General features: G+C 50.1%; 1 protein-coding gene across 4 annotated transcripts in view; it reads left to right on the forward strand.

The window, feature by feature from the left end:
- The window catches only part of SCLY (selenocysteine lyase), a 36,881-nt gene extending 18,216 nt beyond the window's left edge, over positions 1-18,665 (forward strand). For all 4 annotated transcript variants that reach the window (XM_045793994.2, XM_045793995.2, XM_045793996.2 and 1 more), the window contains 8 exons: positions 828-955; positions 1,351-1,515; positions 2,401-2,507; positions 11,197-11,233; positions 13,992-14,075; positions 14,590-14,692; positions 15,850-15,925; positions 17,566-18,665. In XM_045793994.2, the coding sequence (XP_045649950.2) occupies positions 828-955; positions 1,351-1,515; positions 2,401-2,507; positions 11,197-11,233; positions 13,992-14,075; positions 14,590-14,692; positions 15,850-15,925; positions 17,566-17,719 (854 nt within the window). In that variant the 3' untranslated portion in view covers positions 17,720-18,665. The remainder of the gene's footprint in view (positions 1-827; positions 956-1,350; positions 1,516-2,400; positions 2,508-11,196; positions 11,234-13,991; positions 14,076-14,589; positions 14,693-15,849; positions 15,926-17,565) is intronic.
- The last annotated feature ends 30 nt before the right edge of the window (positions 18,666-18,695 follow it).

Raw genomic sequence — 18,695 nt, forward strand, 5'->3', positions numbered from 1 at the left:
TCAAATCAAAACTATAATGATATATCACCTCACACCTATCAGAATAGCTAAAATCAAAAACACAAGAAACAACAAGTGTTGGCAAGGATGTGGAGAAAAAGGAACCCTTGTGCATTGTTGGTGGGAAAGCAAACTAGTGCAGCCACTTTGGAAAACAGTATGGAGGGTCCTCAAAAAATTAAAAGTAGAATTACCATATGATCCAGTAATCACACTACTGGGTATTTACCCAAAGAATACGAAAACACTGATTTGAGAAGATATATGCACCCCTATGTTAATTGCAGCATTGTTTACAATAGTAAAGACATGGAAGCAACCCGAGTGCCCACTGATAGATGGAAGAAGATGTGAGATATATATCACAGGTGGGTGGGGGGGATGGGGGAAATAGGTGATGGGCGTTAAGAGTACATTTACCATGATGAGCAGTGAGTAATGGATAGAAGTGTTGAATCACTATATTGTAGACCCAAAACTCATATAACACCATATGTTAATTATGCTGGAATTAAAATAGAATGTTTTTTAAATAGATGCCCTCATGAACCAAGAGTGCATTACCTCCTTGTGGGCCCTTCAGCAGCAGAATGGAGAGTGTTCCACAGAACAAACTCAGCACCTGAAGCTGCGTTAAAGGAGCATTCACGTTGGCTATATCCGTGTGCTGTGGTGATGGGCGGCTTATATTCCTTATAGTTTTCTGAACTTTTACAATAAATTGCTTTTTTAATGTGGAAAATACTTTTGTTAAGCTGTATCTTAATGAACTTTCAAAAGAGGTTGTTTTATAAGATTAACCTTGGTACGTGTGTTTTTCCCCTCAGCGGTCACCTTTGTGCCAGTATCCAAGGTGAATGGGCAGGTGGAGGTCGAGGATATCCTGGCAGCTGTCCGCCCGGCCACGTGCCTGGTGACTATCATGCTGGCCAATAACGAGACTGGTGTCATCATGGTGAGTTATTTATCCCTTAAGAAGATCTAGTGAGGAATGAAGGGGGCCCAGACTCTACTTGGTATTCTCACGCATCCCACCTGGGGCCTCTTCTTTTCCTTCTTCTTCATCATCTTCATCATCTTCATTGTCTCTGTTGTCTTCATCTTCATCATCTTCGTCTTTGTTGTTGTCTTCATCATCTTCCTTCCTTCTTCCTTCCTTTCTCCTTCTTTTTCCCTTCATCCTCCCTCTTATTTCCTCCCTCCTTCCACCCCCTCCTCCCTCCTCCTCCCTCCTTCCTCCTCCTCCTCCCTCTTCCTTCTCCTCTCCTCATTAATGACTCCTTATTTCTTTCATTCAGTTTTCATGAAATCAAAGCAACATACTCAACTGTTTATTTTTCCCTACTTCAGCCCATCTCTGATATCAGTCAGCGAATCAAAGCCCTGAACCAGAAGCGGGCAGCTTCCAGGCTGCCGGTCATTCTGCTGCACACAGATGCGGCACAGGCCCTGGGGAAACGGCGTGTGGATGTGGAGGACCTGGGCGTGGACTTCCTGACCATTGTGGGGCACAAGGTACATTCACGGAGGCCTCCTTCCCTCCATGACCTTGAGGCTCACCTTAGAGCAGAGCCCACAGCACCACTGATCATCCATTTGTTGACCAGTGCAAACGCGGGGCACAGTGGCATGACTTGCAGTCCCCACCCTCATGAGCTGAAGAAGGAGAAAGTAGCAGTACCCCAACCTGGGACAGGACAGGGGTGCCCAGGCAGGGCTGTGGGAGGGCATGGAGACAAGGCAGGTGGCTTTAGCCAGATATTGAATGTTCTCTGCAGTGGGCGGAGAGCGCCTGTAGACCCCTCATCAGCCCACCAATAGGCCCCCACCCCAAGGACGGAAGATGTGAGATTCAAGATGCTTTCTCCAACTTGATTTGAAGTGCAGCTCCTGAATGCAAAGGTCAGTTTTTAGCAGCTCTCACCTTAAATAGTGAAGACACTTCTGAGACTTTGCTCATCTTTCTGGCAGCTAACTAGAACCCGAAATATTTGTAGTCCTCTATGTTGAAGCATGGTGCTCAGCTAGTTTCCAAAGGAGTGTGTGCTGACCTGACACTGTGGCACTTAATGATTTTTGGAGAATGTCAGTTTGAAAACATGGAGTCATACCCAGGAAAAGCCCTTGGCAATCTCTAGTTCCAGCCCCTCTCCTTTTACAAATTCTGTTCTGTGTTAGCAGTTAAGCTATGCTGCCGCCAGGCTAAGAACAAGAGTCCAGGCTCTGCCCTGCACCCGCAAGGCTTTTGTGACTCTGACATGTCCAGAGTGGTGATGGGTGGCACAGCTGTGGGGCTCATACAGTAGAGTATTTCTCTGTGTGCCTCTAAGCACTCAGCATGCACACAGAGTAGGAACTCAGAAGGTTCTTGTTGAATAAATGACTGACTTTTCCTTTCAGTTCTATGGTCCCAGGATTGGAGCACTTTACGTCCGAGGGCTCGGTGAACTTACCCCTCTGTACCCTATGCTGTTTGGAGGTGGACAAGAACGGAATTTCAGGCCAGGGTAAGATGGAAAGTTAACGAAGTCTCTGACCTGCTGGCCATCCTGTTGTTCTGTAGGGCAGTAACTTTTCTTTGTCCTGGAGGAACTGTAATAGCACATTCTATGTCACTACTGAGTCAGAATTTGCTCCACTGATGGATTCTGTAGATTCACACGTCTTTAGTCTCTATGGGGATGATTAAGCTGGAGCCCTCCAGACTGAGATGTGCTGCTGTTTTCATGATGGTGGGATGAGCAGAGTTGCACATAAGCACCTGGCTTCCTTTCTGGTAGCTCCTGTGTCCCTGTGCTATAAGCTGATACTGTAACCAGGGAATGAAGTGGTACTAGGGCGACATCTTTTATCAGAAATTCTAACAAGAAGGAGAAACAGGAACAACATGGTGGTGTGTTCCCTGGGTTTTCTTTCGCCTCCTTTATCCCTGACTTAGAGCTGAAGTAGCCTGTAACTCAGAAACACTAATGACGGCAGAAAAAAACGTCCATCCACAGCCAACTCTCTCTAGACAGTGGACCAGGAACAGGACAGCCTAGCAAGACAGAGAACTTTCAGACAATACCCACTTTACTCTCACCAATCACCACATGGTAAACTGCTGCCATCCCCGCCCATGCCAGCAAAGGCAGAATAGGGAGCCCAGACTTCCACCTGCACAGCCTGTGACAAGATGTTCCCATACCCACACCAGGTGTGTCAGAGGGGTCCTAGGAGGGAGCCAAGACTTTCACCCCTGGCAGCCAGTTATGAGGTACCCTCACCGTGGTGTCAGTGGAGACCACAAGGGCTTCCACGCACAGCCTTCCTGACACGGTGTGTCCTCCCCTTGTGTGTTGACACAAGCTGAGAAGGGAACCTAGATTCCTACCTCCACCTGGCAGCAGTGAGCTGGCATACTCCTTCCCCTGCCACAGCAGTGTCAGAAGAAGCCAGCTAAAACAGAAAGGTTAAGTAACATCCAGACTCTCATAACATAATATGAAAATGTCCAGGTTTCAATTGAAAACCATGCATCATATCAAGAACAAAAAAGATCTTAAATTGAATTAAAAAAAAGAGAATAGATTCTAGTCCTGACACTGAGATGACAAAGATGTCAGAATTATCTGACAAAGATTTTAAGGCAGACACAAGAAAAATGCTTCAGCGAGCAATTATGAACACTTGAAACAAATGAAAGTGTCAACAAGGACAAAGAAGATATAAAGAAGAACTAAGTGGAAATTTTAGAACTAAAAACTACAGCAACCAAAGCCCAACCAAGCTCAGAGGATGAGTTCACGAGCAGAAAAGGGCAACAGAGGAAAGAACCCATGAACTGAAAGAGAACAATAGAATTACCCAATCTAAACAAAAGGGAGACTCTAGATGGGAAAAAAATTGAACCACCCCTCAGAGACCTTGTGGGACTACAGCAGATCTAACAATCATTTCATTGACATCCTAGGAAGCAAGGAAAAAGAGTAGGATGAAAAAGAACTTGAAGAAATAATGGGTGAAACCTTCCCAAATTTGGCAAGAGACATAAACGTACAGATTCAAGAAGCTGAACAAACCCCAAGCAGGATAAACCAAAAGAAATCCATGCCAAGGCCCATAGTTAACTTCTGAAAATGAAAGGCAAAGAAAAAATCTTGGAAGCTGCCAGAGGGGAAAAAATGACACCTTTCCTATGGGGTAAAAATAATTCAAATGGTAGTGTATTTCTCATCAGAAACCATGGAGGCCAGAAAGAAGTGATGAAGTATTAGCAAGTGTTGAAAGCATTGTTAAGCAGAAATATCCTTCAGGAATAAAGGAAAATCAAGACATTCTCAAATAAAGGAAAACTAACAGAATTTGTCACCAAAAGACCTATGCTAAAAATGACTAAAAGAAGTTCTTTAAACAGAAAGGAAACAGTAAAAAAAATGGAACCTTTTTTTTTTTTAAAGGAACATCAGAAGAAAGAAAGAGAGCAGGGTAAGCAAAGTATGGGTAAATAAAACAAGCTTTTCTCTTCAGTTTCCTAAATTATGTTTGATGGCTTAAGCAAAAATTATAACACTGTCTGGTGTGGCTCCAAATATATGTGGAAGAAAAATTTAAGGTAATTATAAATGGAGGAGACTAAAAGTATGTAAAAAGAGATAAGGTTTCTGTTCACTTGAACTTCTGAAAAATGTTCAGGTAACCCACAGAGAGGTAGGAAGAAGAAAACAGAGAAAAGAAAAACAGAACAAACAGGAAAAAAAGTTTTTTAATGGAATTAGACCTAAGCCCTAACATTAATTACATTAAATGCAAATGGCCTAAATATAGCAATTAAAAGAGATTGGTAGAGTGAATTTTTTTAAAAAATTGACCCAACTGGGGTGCTTACATGGCTCATTCAGTTAAGTGTTTGACCCTTGGTTTCAGCTCAGGTCGTGGTCTCATGGGTCGTGAGATTGAGCCCTATGTCAGGCTCCATGCTCAGCAGGAGTCTGCTTAAGATTCTCTCCCTCTGCTCCCCCTTCAGTTGTGCTCGTGTGTGCATGCTCTTGTTCTCTCTAAATAAATCTTAAAAAAAAAAAAAAAAAAATTGACCCAACTGCAGTTGACCCTTGAACAACGTAGGGGTTGGTGGTGCCAATCCCCTGCACAGTTGAAAATCTGCATGTAACTTTTAACTCCGTAAAACTTAACTGCTAGTAGCCCACTGTTGATTGGAAGCCTTACTGGTAACATAAGCAATCAGTTAACACATATTCTGTATGTTATATGTACTATATTCTCACAATAAAGCATGCTAGTAAAAAGAAAATGTTAAAACAATTATAAGGAGGAGAAAATACATTTATAGTGGTGTGGAAAAACCTGCATGAAAGTGGACCCATGTAGTTCAAACCTGTGTTGTTCAAGGATCAACTATATGTGGTACCTACAAGAAACTCATCTCAAATATATTGATAGAGGGAGGTTGAAAATTAAAAATGGAAAAATAGGTATCATATAAACATTAATCAAAGGAAAGCAGGAATGGCTATATATTAGATAAAGGAGACTCCAGAGCAGAGAAAATTTACCAGAGACACAAAGGGGACATTATATAATGATAAGAGTCAGTCCACCAAGAAGTCCTAGCAATCCTAAATGGTGATGGAGTACACAACAGAGCTGCAGAGTATGTGAGGCAAAAACATATTGAACTGAAAAGAGAAACAGAGAAATCCACAATTACAGATGGAGACTTCAGTACCCTTCCCTCAACAATGGGCACAACTAGATAAAAATCAGCCAGGGTATGGAAGGACTCGGTAACAGCCAGCAACCAACAGGACCTAATTGAAGTGTTTAGAGCATTTCACCCAACAACAGCAAGATACGTACAGAATATACACTAAGGTGGACCGTTTCCTGTGTCATTAAACGAACCTCAGTACATTTGAAGAACTGAAATCATACAGAGTGTTTTCTCATCACAGTGGAATCAAAGCGGAAATCAGTAACTAGAAGGTAAAAGGAAAATCTCAAAACACTTAGAAACAAACAGCACACTTCTCTATAAGCCGTGGGTCAAACAGGAAGGCTCAAAAGAATTATGGGCGCCTGGGTAGCGCAGTCGTTAAAAGCGTCTGCCTTCGGCTCAGGGCGTGATCCTGGCGTTCCGGGATCGAGTCCCACATCAGGCTCCTCGGCTGGGAGCCTGCTTCTTCCTCTCCTGCTCCCCCTGCTTGTGTTCCCTCTCTCGCTGGCTGTCTCTCTGTCACATAAATAAATAAAAAAATCTAAAAAAAAAAAAAAAAAAGAATTAAATACATTAAAATGAATGAAAATGAAAATACACCTTATCAAAATTCGTGAGACAGCTAAAGCACAGCTGAGAGGGAAATTTATAGCACTGAATGTATATGTTAAAAAAGATGGCGACTCTTGGGGCACCTGGGTCGCTCAGTCAGTTAAGCATCTGACTCTTGATTTCAGCCCCGGTCATGATCTCAGGGTCATGAAGTCAAGCCCCATGTTGGGCTCTAAGCTCAGTGGGGAGTCTGCTTGAGATTCTCTCTCTCTCCCTCTCGCTTTGCCCCTTCCCCACTCATGAGTGCTTCCTCAATAAATAACTAAATAAATCTTAATTTAAAAAAAAGATGGTGGGGCGCCTGGGTGGCGCAGTCGTTAAGCGTCTGCCTTCGGCTCAGGGCGTGATCCCGGCGTTCTGGGATCGAGTCCCGCATCAGGCTTCTCCGCTGGGAGCCTGCTTCTTCCTCTCCCACTCGCCTGCTTGTGTTCCCTCTCTCGCTGGCTGTCTCTCTGTCACATAAATAAAAATAAATAAATAAATAAATAAATAAATAAATAAATAAATAAATAAATAAATAAAAGATGGTGACTCTGACGTCAATAAGCTTTCACCTGAAGAACTTAGAAAAAGTAGAGCAGAATAACCCCAAAGCAAACATAAGGAAATACTAAAGATAAGAACAGAAATTAGTGAAATTGGAAACAAAAATAATTTTTAAAAGATTTTATTTATTTGTTTTTAGTGAGAGAGAGCGAGAGCAGGGGAGGGGCAGAGGGAGAGGGAGAGAGAAAATCTCCACTTAGTGCAGAGCCCCTTGCAAGGCTTGATCCCAGGACCCTGAGATCATGACCTGAGGCGAAATCAAAAGGCAGACACTGAACCGATTGAGCCACTCAGGCTCCCTGTAAACGAAATTAATTTTTAAAAAATAATTGAAACAAAGAAATAGCCTTTTAAAAATATTAATAAAACTGACAAATCTCTCACTATATTGTATATCTGAAACTAATATAACACTGTATGTTAAGTATACTGGAATTAAAAGAAAAACTTAATAAATAAAAAAAACAAAAACCTGACAAGCTTGTATTAAGACTGACCGAAAAGGGAAAGAAGAAACAAATTGCCAGTATCAATTTGACAATTCAGATGAAGTGGAATACTTCATCAAAAACCAAATGGCCACAGCTCACCTCATAGGAGACTTGATCATTTAAATAGCTTTATAACCATTATGAAAAGGAAATTAATTTTGTAATTTTAAAACTCCCCAAAAAGAAATCTCCAGGCCCAGGTAGTTTCACAGGAAAATTCTACCAAACATTTAAAGAATTAACACCATTTCTATGCAGTCTCTTCCAGAAAAATAGGAGGAGGGAACATTTCCCCGGTTCGTTTTATGAATTTATACCAAAACCAGACAAAGATGGTACAAAAAAATAAAACTATGGACCAGATATCCCTCATGAATTTAGATGCAGACGTCTTTAACAAAATATTAGCAAATGGAATTCAGCAGTATATAAAAATAATATATACACCTTGGCAGAGTTTGTTCCAAGGAGGCAAGGCTGTTTCAGTATTCCAGAGTCAATCAAAGTAATCTGCATATTAAAGAAGAAAAATTGGGGTGCCTGGGTGGCTCAGTCAGTTGAGCATCTGACTCTTGATCTTGGGATCATGAGTTCAGGCCCCATGCTGGGCTCCACACTGGGCATGAAGCTTACTTAAAAAGAAGAAAAATAACATAATTTAATGCAGAAAAAGCATTTAATAAAATTCAACATTCATTAAAAACTCTTACAATATGACTAGAGAGAACTTCTTCAGCTTGAAAAGAGCATTTACAACAAAATCCAGAGCCAACATCACACTCAGCAGCGAAGGCCTGAATGTTTCACCCCTATGACCAGAACAGTTTGGGAATGTCCACTCACTTCTTTCTCAGCAGTGCTGGAAGTTCTAGTCAGTTCAGAAGGCGAGAAAAGGAAATATAAGGAATACCGATTGGAAAGGAAGAGGTAAAACTGCCCCTATTCGTAGCTCACATGATGGTCTCTGTAGAAAACCCCAGGGAACGGATAGGAAAACTCCTAGGGCTGATGAATGAGTTCAGCAAGATCACAGGTTACAAGATAAGCATACAAAGATTGATTGTATTTCTGTATATTGGTAACGAACGTAAGAACAACAAAATTAAAAACACAGTACTATTTATAATCACTCAGAAATACTCAGATATAGGACTTGTACGCTGACAGCTCCTGGTGTGGCTAAAAGAAAGCAAAGATCCAAATACGTGGGGAGACATACATGTTCATGGATCAGAAGACTCCATACAGTAAAGGTCAATTCTATCCAAACTGATAAATCCGTTTAGCCCAGTTTCTGTCAAAGCCCAGCAAGTAGACCAATGGAACAGAATAGGTGCAACTGGAAATGTGCCCAAATGATTTTTGATGAAGATACAAAAGTAATTTGGTGGAGGAAAGACCCTCTTTAGCAATTAGACATCCTTCCCCAGAAGACAAACCTCTACCTAATTCTCACACCTTATAAAATATTAACTCAGGAAACAGGATGGACACTTCTAGGGGAAAAATAGGACATCTTCAGGCTCAGGCCTCAGCAAAGAGATCTTAGACTTGATACCAAAAGCATCCATAAAAGGGAAAATTGATAATTGAACTTCATCAAAATTTAAACCTTTCACCCAGCAAAAGAACTTAAGAGGATGAAAAGACAAGCTGTACATTGGAGAATATACCCTCGAAGGACTGGTCTCTGGAATACATACATAAAACTCTCACAATTCAACCCAAACCTCCAAACAATTCTGTCAGAAATGGGCAAAAGATACAGACATTTCACCAAATAAGCACATGAGAAGGTACTGAATATCTATAGCTGTTTGGGAAATGGAGATTAAAACCACAATGAGACATCGCACCTACCAGAACGGCTACAACAAGCTAGAGGCGGAAACGGGACAGCTTGGCGTTTTTCTAACTCCCTCCCTCCCTCCCTTCTTTCCTTCCTTTTTTTTTTTTTTTCAAGATTTTATTCATTTCACAGAGAGAGTGCACCCCTGTACAAGCAGGGGGGGAGGGGCAGAGGAAGAGAGAGAAGCAGACTTCCTGTTGAGCAGGGAGCCTGATGTGGGCTCGATCCCAGGACCCTGGGATCATGACCTGAGCCAAGGCAGACGCTTAACCGACTGAGCCACCCAGGCGCCCCTTGGGACTTTCTTTTAAAACTAAATATGCACCCACCATACAACCTAGGAATTTCACTCCTGGACGTTTATCCCAGAGAAATGCAGACTTAGGTTCACACAGAAGCCTGTACACAAGCGTGTCTAGCAGCTTTATTTGCAATGGCCGCAAACTGCAGGGAGCCCAGATGTCCTTTAACGCGAGGCCGGCTTCACGAGCCACGGCACATCTGTGTGCGGACAGTACGGTACGATGGGATTGACTGTTGATACAACAGCCTGGAAGCAGTGTCCAGAGAATTATGATGAATGAAACAAGCCAGTCCCCCCCAATTATAACTATGATTCGGATTATAGAACTTTCTTGAAATGACAGAATTAGAGACGGAGAACAGATTAGCAGTTGCCCGGGGCTAGGGAAGGGGTGGGGCGGAAGGGACGTGGGTCTGGTTGTAACAGGCCAGCAGGAGGGACCTTCGTGGTGGTGGAAATGTTCTGTATGTTACCCATATCCTGGTTGTGATCTTGTACCATAGCGTTACTGGGAAGAAGCTGAGTAACAGGTACATAGAATGTCTGTATTATTTCTTATCACCATATATGAATCTACATTACCTTTAAAACAAAGTTTAAAAAAAAAAAAGAGGTAGATCATAGGTGTTCGGGAAGCCCTAACAGGGTAGCTCAGTATGGGGACTGGGGGTGGGAAGCAGGGTTTGCATGAGTCCAGATGGGGGCAGAGGAGGCTGACCGGATGCTGGGGGGTGAGGGGGGCGGGACAGGCTCCAGGTCCTACACAGGGTCCCGGCTCTTGCACCTGGGCAGCCCCTCCAGGCACTCGCAGGTAGTACACCTTGAGAGATGCTCTTGGTCCAGCCGTGCTGTCCCACAGATGAGGGGGAGAGGCCCGAAGAGGGGATGGCTTTAGGATCCCACAGTGGTCGAGGAGTCCGCATGTAGGTCAAGCTAAGGCCCTTGCTCTTCCCAGCCCACCCCCAGGTGTCAGAGCCCGTCTCCGGGAACTGAAGTGACCAATGAACGTGTCAAAGGGAGATCAGCAGGCTCGCATTACCTGTAACGCCCTGTGCCTCCTGTTCGCTTATCTTGTTATCTGCTGGTCGGCAAGTAGCAGCCAGCTCCCAAGGTTTAAGAAAACTTCAGCCAAAACAAAATTCAGAAAATTATTACGTTAGTGATTTATTTTGTTTTTGCTGAAAATAGAGTGAAGAGTTCTGTTCTCAGCTCATTGGATCTGAGTGAGAGCCTCCGGTCTTCAGGGTCCCCCTGCCCCTCTGCTGCACACACGGTCTCTAGTGACCAACGGCTCATCCCACGTGTCAGTCGAGAGGCTGCCGCTGAGCTGTCAGCTGAAGGGAACAGCGCGGAGCTGAGGTCTTTGGACCCCCACCTGGGGGGCCCCGGGCTCTGCAGCTGGAGTAGGAGTTTCTCCTGCATAGGAAAAGGGTCCAGACAGAATTGTCCCTGTGGACACCCAGCATATGTTGCCCGGGGCGGGCCGTGTGGACACAAGTGGACCAGGAAGCTTGGCACGGAGGGTTTGGGGGCAGCAGTGCCATGGGGGCAAGCACATGGCCCGTGTTCAGGAAGATGTGGGTGTGATGTTTTCAGTTGAACTCATGACTTTCACAGACGGGAGTCCGTCCTGGGATGTTGGTTCATTACTTGGCATGATTGAATCCCTTGTCTCTCCCAGGACAGAGAACACGCCGATGATCGCCGGCCTCGGGAAGGTAAGCCTCGGTGAGCTCGGGCCGATGGAGCGGGTGCTTTGTCTCGCGTGTAGGAAGACCTGAGTCTTCCTCCAGCAGAGTCTCCTTTACTCCCCCATGCCTGCCCAGCGCACAGCACTCCCGATGCCGGACGTGCGTGTAGGGGGGAGGTTTCCACCCAGAGCAGGTCTGTGACACCAGCTGGGTGTCCTGCCATTGAACTGGATTCTGACACTGGCTACCTGGAGGCTGCGTCAGACCCCACACAGGGCGCAGGCCCACAGGACTGCCGCAGCCAGCACCCCTTCAGACACCAGGTGTAAGTCCCAGGGTCACCTATGTTTCTGACAGGCCAGCTGTCCGTCGGAGGGCCCCGTGACCCCCTCCTGGGGTTCAGTTAGTTTGCCAGTACAGCTCACAGAACTTTCGGAAATACTTGGCTACTAGATGACTGGTTTACTGTGAAAGTATATACTAGAGGAAACAGATGAACATCTGGACCGGGGGCGGGGGGCGCCACCCTCCCAGCACCCGCATGTGTTCGGCAACCTGGAAGTGCTCCAGACCCATGCTATTGGGACTTTTTTGGGGATTTGATCTAACAATAAGTCCATTTTTAGCCCCTCTCTCCTCTCCGAGAATGGGGGTGGGGGATGTAAATTCCAAGCTTCTACTCGTGACTTTCAGTGGCCAGCCCCGTCCAGGAGCCCACCCAGAGTCACGTATTAGAACAAAAGACACTCCTATCTCCCCGGAAATTCCAAGGGATTTAGGAACTCAGTGTCAGGAACCAAAGTCCAAATATTAGAACAAGAGCGGCTCCTGGTGTTCCTGTCACTTAGGAAATTACCGGGCTTTCAGGAGCTCAGTGCTGGGACCGGGGCAGAGACCTGTGTACTTTCTATCATCTTACAGTCCATTCCCCCAGCAGCTTTACCAGGTATCCGGGGCCTTGGGGAGATCATGTTCATGAGCCCAAAATATGCACTGAGGTCAGAAAAAGCCTCACATTGTATTCCTCACCCCAGAGGTGTACTTTTTGAGATCTGTAGAGTGATTGATTGCATTTGTTTAGCCCTGACACGAAAAGCTCTTTTCAAGCCTCTGCTAACTTAAGAAATACAGAGCCGTCTTTACAGCAGAGACCCACAGGCCCATGGGTGGCTTGTTCCCTGGGGCCGTCTCCACCCCCCAAGCCCTGGCTGTCCCACCTACAAGACACAGCTTCCCAAAGCGATTGCTCGTGATGGCAGCCCCCCGGCTCGCTGGCCCCTCAGCTCCAGCCTGCAGCTGCACCTCGCCCGGGTTCTCTGACCCTCCCTGACCCCCCCACTGCCCTCGGTGCATGCAGTCTGGCCTTTCACACACCCAGCTTCACGAGGCCCCGCTTCCCCAGAGCTACGTCCCCAGCTAAGTCCAGGTGTCTTCCCGGCTTCCCACCGCCCCTTTCCCTGTGCGCCTCCTGTAGTCGTCCCCCCTGCCTGTCCTCCTCTTCCTCTCCACTAGAATGTTTCAGCCTCCACAGCCCTGCAACCTCCTCCCCTCCCTCCCTTCCCGACACCCAGTCTCGCTCCTTCCTCTGCTTCCCCGGAACTTGCAGAGGAGGCCCGGCCCTGTACTCCGCTGCTGGCAAGCCTCTCTCCGGCTCGTTTCCCATCCGCCCTGGCCAGGCCTTTGCCTCCTCACCTGCTGGTGGGCCTCCCAGCACCATCCCAGCCTCCTCTGCACAGCGGCTCCCTCGTAGCACTCCTCCTGTCCTGCAGCTCCACCAGCAGCAGCCTGTGCTCAGGGCTTTGAACTTGGCCTCTCGGGGCAGGTCCCGACCTTTCTCCTGCAAGACCCAGGTCCCCACCTGCTTACTTGACATTCCCTCTGGCCCCACGTGTGTGTCTCTCCTCCCTGGTTCCCCTCTCTCCCCATAGTGCCTCCCGCCATCCGGGACCTCACTTCTGAAGTCTAGGTGGTTCCTTGGTCCCACCGGGTCCTTGTTCCCTGCACTGGTGGGCAGCTAGTCAGTCCTATCTGTCCTATCTCCACAGTGTATCAAGGTCTGCATCTTGTGTGTCTCCGTGGCTGCGGACTCTGTAGCAGGTCATCCCCATCTGTAGTCTAGACGCCTGCCCTGGTCCCTTCCATCCCCTGTGCAGCATCCAGATCCAGAATGATGGTTACACATGCAAGTCAGGGCATCTCACCTCTTTCTCAAAACCTACGTGCAGTTGTGCTGTTGCACTTGTGCCTGACCCCACCTGTCATGGGGCACCGGGGCCCTGTCCCCCTCGGTCACCCCGTCCCAGGAGCGTGCTTGCCCCTCCTCTGCCATGGCCATGAACACTCTAGCCCCGTGCGCTGTCACCTTCACACCTTGTGCCCTGCGCACCCGTCGGAGTGCTCTCCCCAGTTGCTATGATGCTGTTCCCTCTTCCCTTCGGTGCTTGGTCTCGGGAATGGTTGTGCCTCGAGAATTGGGAATGGTTGTGCCTTGAAAATTGGGAGTGCTCTTCGCTCTTTCTGGCGGTATCTCTGTTGCCTGGAGGTATCAGGAAGCGCCTGATAAAGTAAATTCCTGTTGAACAAGCGAGGATAACTCTTATCATGGCCCCTGTCTCACTTTGCACACCGTAAATGTTGTCTGTTCCTGATGTTCCCGGAAAAGAGCAGCTGGAGGAAATGTCACTTCTCTATCAGGAAATCTCACCTCCGCTCTTGAAGACTGCTTTAGTCTCCCTCTTTTATGACAATTGAACGCGCTTTCTTGCGTTGCCATCCCTGCCCCCAGGCCGCCGAGCTGGTGACCAGGAACTGTGAGGCTTACGAGGCCCACATGCGAGATGTTCGTGACTACCTGGAGGAGCGGCTGGCGGTGAGCCTGGGGTCCGCGGAGGGTGGGGGGCAGGGGCTGGAGTCCGCGGGGGCCTCAGCCTTCCTCCGAGGAGCTGAGGGTCGGGGTGGGAGCTGCCCCAGGCAACAGGCAGGACAAGGATGGGGGTTGTTTGGAATTCGGTGCAGGGAGTCAGGGCAGAGGCTAGAGGACGGAAGCCTGAGTCAGGAGACCCCCCCAAGTTGGGCTCTAGACCAAGGGGCTGATCTTCATAAAGTCGTGGTAGAAACGCACAGAGCTAGTGTGTTTGGTGGTTCTACGGAGGAGAGTCACACGTATTCAGAATTTTTTCTCCTGGCTAATTTTGCTTCCCGGAAAGTCAGTCCCGTAACTATTATAGGTAGATGCTTGTTGACGAACTAATTACTTTATGTGTCAAGGTTGAGATTTTGTTTTCCAGAAAAGGCTCGAGGTCAAACAGTGGGGCGGGGGGGGGGGGGGGGGGGCGGCGCTGTGTGCTTTAAAACTATCTCTGAATACTTCATTGACTTTTCAGGCTGAATTTGATAAGCAGAGAATCCATCTGAACAGCCAGTTTCCAGGGACCGAACGACTCCCCAACACATGCAACTTTTCCATCCGGGGACCCCAGCTCCAAGGTGAGGAGCTCTCCTGGCCTCCGTGTGGGGCAGGGGGCGCCAGAGGGAGCAGAGCGGCCCCTAGGGACGAGGCGAGGGTGGGTGTGGCCGCGTCCTGTTCTCCCTGCCTCGGCTCCTCGCCCTAGAGCAGGGGGCGCGGTCTGCCTGCCCCAAGCTGAGAGGGAAGGAGATGAGCTTGACCAAATTTCAGGCTAGCTCATCCATTTCCGTCAGCAGGTTTGACAAAATATTTTATGAGGATAAGGGAAAGGAGAGGCAGTCAACTTTAAAATTCGGCTCAGAGTCAGGATGAAGTGCACATGTGTGGGACTCATTGTTCCTGCGATAACTGCCTCGCGTTTTCCCGGCTGGAAACCGTCAGGATTACCGGAATCCAGAAGATAAAATGTGGCTCACCCAGGGCCCTGGGGCGCATCCAGGGCATTGACCAAGAGGAGATTCTGTGCCCCGGCATGAGGGAGGCACGTCCGCAGGGCAGTTTGGGGCTTCTCAGGGAGGAGGGGGTCCCCTCTGTCTCGCAGGGTGGCGCAGGCCACGCTGCGTGTCTGCACCACGTACAGTCCCTGGGCAGCTGTCACTGTGCCCGGGGACGGGACCCCGCGCTGGGATGCAGTCTTGCTGTTGGCCGCCGCTCCGGCTCTCCTTGCTGCTCGGGGGAGAGCTCCTCGGTCCTCTTCCCCGTTTTTGTGGGGACACATGTGTTGTATTCAGTGAGGCCTGTGTCCACTTAAATGAGACAGATTCTGTTAAGAAGTCAGTGGATCTGTAACTTTAATCTCTGTGCTTGCGTTTAATCAAGACAGCTCCCAAGTGTCCCCACCTTTAGAAAACAACAGATGTCAGTTTCAATGTTATTAGTGGGACAACAAAGTATGAAGTAAGGCCGCTGATGAGAGTTCTGGGGGTATCCCTTGGCAGCTGACCGCAAATAACGTGTTCGAGGCCAGTTTTAGGGGCAGAATCGTGTCTGGGAGGGACCATCTTGTCTGGACCCTGCTGCACTGTCACCTGGGATGAGAGGGGCCTGTGCCCTGGGACCCCCCCCCCCACCAAGGTGGCACGAGGGAGCCTCCAAACTTGCAGCGGGAAGAGGAGGGCGGACAGGTGGAGCCCTGCCTGCTCTCTCCGCCTCACAGCCGCGTGCCCTGTCTCTGCAGGCCGCGCGGTGCTGGCCCAGTGCAGGACGCTGCTGGCCAGCGTGGGGGCTGCGTGCCACTCGGACCACGTGGATCGGTAAGTGCTCCACATGCTGGGCTGTGGTACCCAGGGCACGACCGGTGGGCAGCCAGAGCAAGCCACTGGACTGGGGGCTTCCGGGCTGCGCAGCCAATAGGGACACAAACGGTGACCAGACGTCGCAGGGCTGAGAGGAGGAGGGGAAGCTGCAGCCTAAAGGAGGATCGGCCGGGTGGGGCAGGGCAGGCTGCAGGAGCTCCCTTTGTCCTTATAAAGTGAGGGGCTTCGGAAGGGCTGTGACAGGCTAGGTTGGTTCCAGGGGGATTGCAGGAGAGCAGGCCCATTGAGTGGCCATGGCCAAGGCCGGAGGGGAGCATGTGGGGCCCAGGCATCCCAGATGGTGCCCAACCCTGGTGGAAGAAGAGCAGGGCTTCGGTTTCCTGCTCGCCATGAGCTGGGGAGCCTGCGGAGGGGGGTGTGGTGTCGGGTGGGGCAGCAGGGGCCCCAGAAAGAGCTGAGCCGTGGTCAGCAGCGGGCTGCTCGGGAGTCTGAGCACCTCAGGCCAGGGGGCTCCTGAGGGCTGAGGGCTGGGTGGGGACAACAGGGCGCAGAGCTGTGCCAGGGAGGGCTGCGCGAGGGTGGGTGAGGCCAGGAGTCGGCGTGTGGCAGCCGTGTGGCTATCGGGGGCCGTGAGGTGGGGCCAGTCTGGACTGCAGAAAGAGGGCCACCGCTCACAGAGTGCTCCCCACAGGCCTCTGGAAAGCATCTGAGTGGCCCATTCCCAGATGGGGAAGCTGAGGCAGGTGCAGTCTGCAGTCTCACCAGCCACAAGATGAGGGCGAGAGGAGGAGGGGCATGAGGAGGGGCTGGCGACACAGCTGGGAGGGGGCAGGTGTCCAGTGAGGCCCCTGCGAGGGTGGGAGGGGAAGAGGATAGAGGCAGACGCTCACAGCTCTTGTGGGAAGCGGGGGTGCCCCTCTGGGGGTGTTCCCCTGGAATAGGCAGTGAGGCCACCCACCCAGGGGACCAAGAGCTGCGGGCCCTGTCCCCTCTCCACCTGCACTGCAGGGGTCTCTGGCATGGACCCTCAGGAACCACGGTGATGAAAGTCACCCCTCCCACCTAGCCCTGTGCACTGGGAGCGGGGAGCGTTCATGCTGACGGCTTTTAGGAGCTCTGTAATGTGACAGCGACCTTTGCTGTGCTGTTCCAGCCCCAGGGCCTGGGTATGTGGACGGCCCGCAGGCCCTTGAACTGCACACCTTCTGGGGGTGGGAGGGCTCCAGAGCTGCCCCCCCAAGTGGTTTCACAGCCCCCAAACACTGGTGGGGCCCTGAGGTGCGCAGAGCCTGGCGCCAGGCGCGCCTCGCCCCCCATCGCCTCTGAGACCTGTCCCACTCCTCGGGGGTCGGAAGCCCTGGAAGGGGGCTCTCAGGCTTGCCAGACACAGCACTCCCTGGGGCAGAGGGGCCGTGCCGGGCAAGGCCGTAGTACCTTCCGTGCAGGAGTCCGAGCACAAGACAGTGGACCCGGAGGACGGGGGCCTAGAGATGTTGGTAGAGAGGGGAGATGGGCTGCGCAGCCGTAACCTGGGTGCTGGTGGAGAGCAGGAGGGGCAGGTCCCTGCCCTGTGCCCCGGGGAGCACAGCCTCTCCCCTCCGACAGCTGATGCAGGCTCTCGCGGCCCCCCTCCCCAGGCCATCTCCGGTGCTGCTGAGCTGTGGCATTCCCTTCGATGTGGCCAGGAACGCGCTCCGGCTCAGCGTGGGCCGCAGCACCACCAGGGCCGAGGTGGACCTCGTCGTGCAGGACCTGAAGCAGGCTGTGGCCCGGCTGGAGGGACAGGCGTAGCGCCCGGGGCGCCTCATAGGAAGCCCTTCCGAGGGCCGTGCCACGATGGCTTTCCTCCTGATTTGTCCCAGAGTATCCGGTGCAGTGACTGGGCGGTGGGTGCGTGCGCACATGCTCCAGGCCCCCTCCCCCATCCTCGGGTCAGTGGAGAGCTGGTCTGTCGGGCAGGCAGACCCCACAGGTGCTTCTAGGCCCGGGACACAAACACCTGTGTAGGACTGTCCCCACCGCCCGGTGGCACAGGCTGAAGTGGAAACGTTCTGGCTGTGTCAGTGCTCCCCTCTGGGAAGCGGGGTGAGCCTGTTTTCATCCGGAAGATAAAATCCAAGTATTTATAAACCGTTGTCAGTTGCTACGATGAACATAGGAAACCTGATTTTTGCTGCAATCTTGGCCTCCCCTGCCTGTTGGCACCGAGGTCCGTCTGCCCGTGTGTTCCCTGACCTTGCTCTCCACCCTTCCCAAGCCCTTCCTTGGCAGAGGGGCCTCCGAGGTCAGGCCCCGCTCCCTGCTCCGTGTCGCTCCACTTCCCCTCCCCACCTGACCTCCTCACGAAACCTGTCCCTCCCTCAGCCTGCCGGCCACCCAGAGCCACCAGGCCCCGGCCGCCTTGTCATTTCCTCAGGGTTCCAGCTCAGACGTGAGGGTCACAGGGTGGCCGGGCTCATGTGACACCGGGTCGCTCCTGCGGTGGGAAACCAGTTGGTCCCTAGCTCTGCCGGCATCAGGATGTTATTCACAGACGGATTCTTCTGTCTTTACCGATGCTCTGCGGCGTCCTGCTTGGGTGGCACGACTGACAGAGATACTAGTATCCCATGGAAGTGACGTCCTAATGGAGCGACACTCTTAACACATGGTTTTAAGGTGCAAAGAACTACATGATGGCATTGAGGAAGCCACTGTCACAAATTACGTGAACTAATAAAATATTCCAGTGCTGGTATTAGCGTTTATGGTTTCTCTAGTGGGTGCT

The sequence above is a fragment of the Ursus americanus genome, chromosome 1 (assembly GCF_024610735.1).
Source record: "Ursus americanus isolate L20-20 chromosome 1, mUrsAme1.1.p, whole genome shotgun sequence".
NCBI lineage: Eukaryota > Metazoa > Chordata > Mammalia > Carnivora > Ursidae > Ursus > Ursus americanus.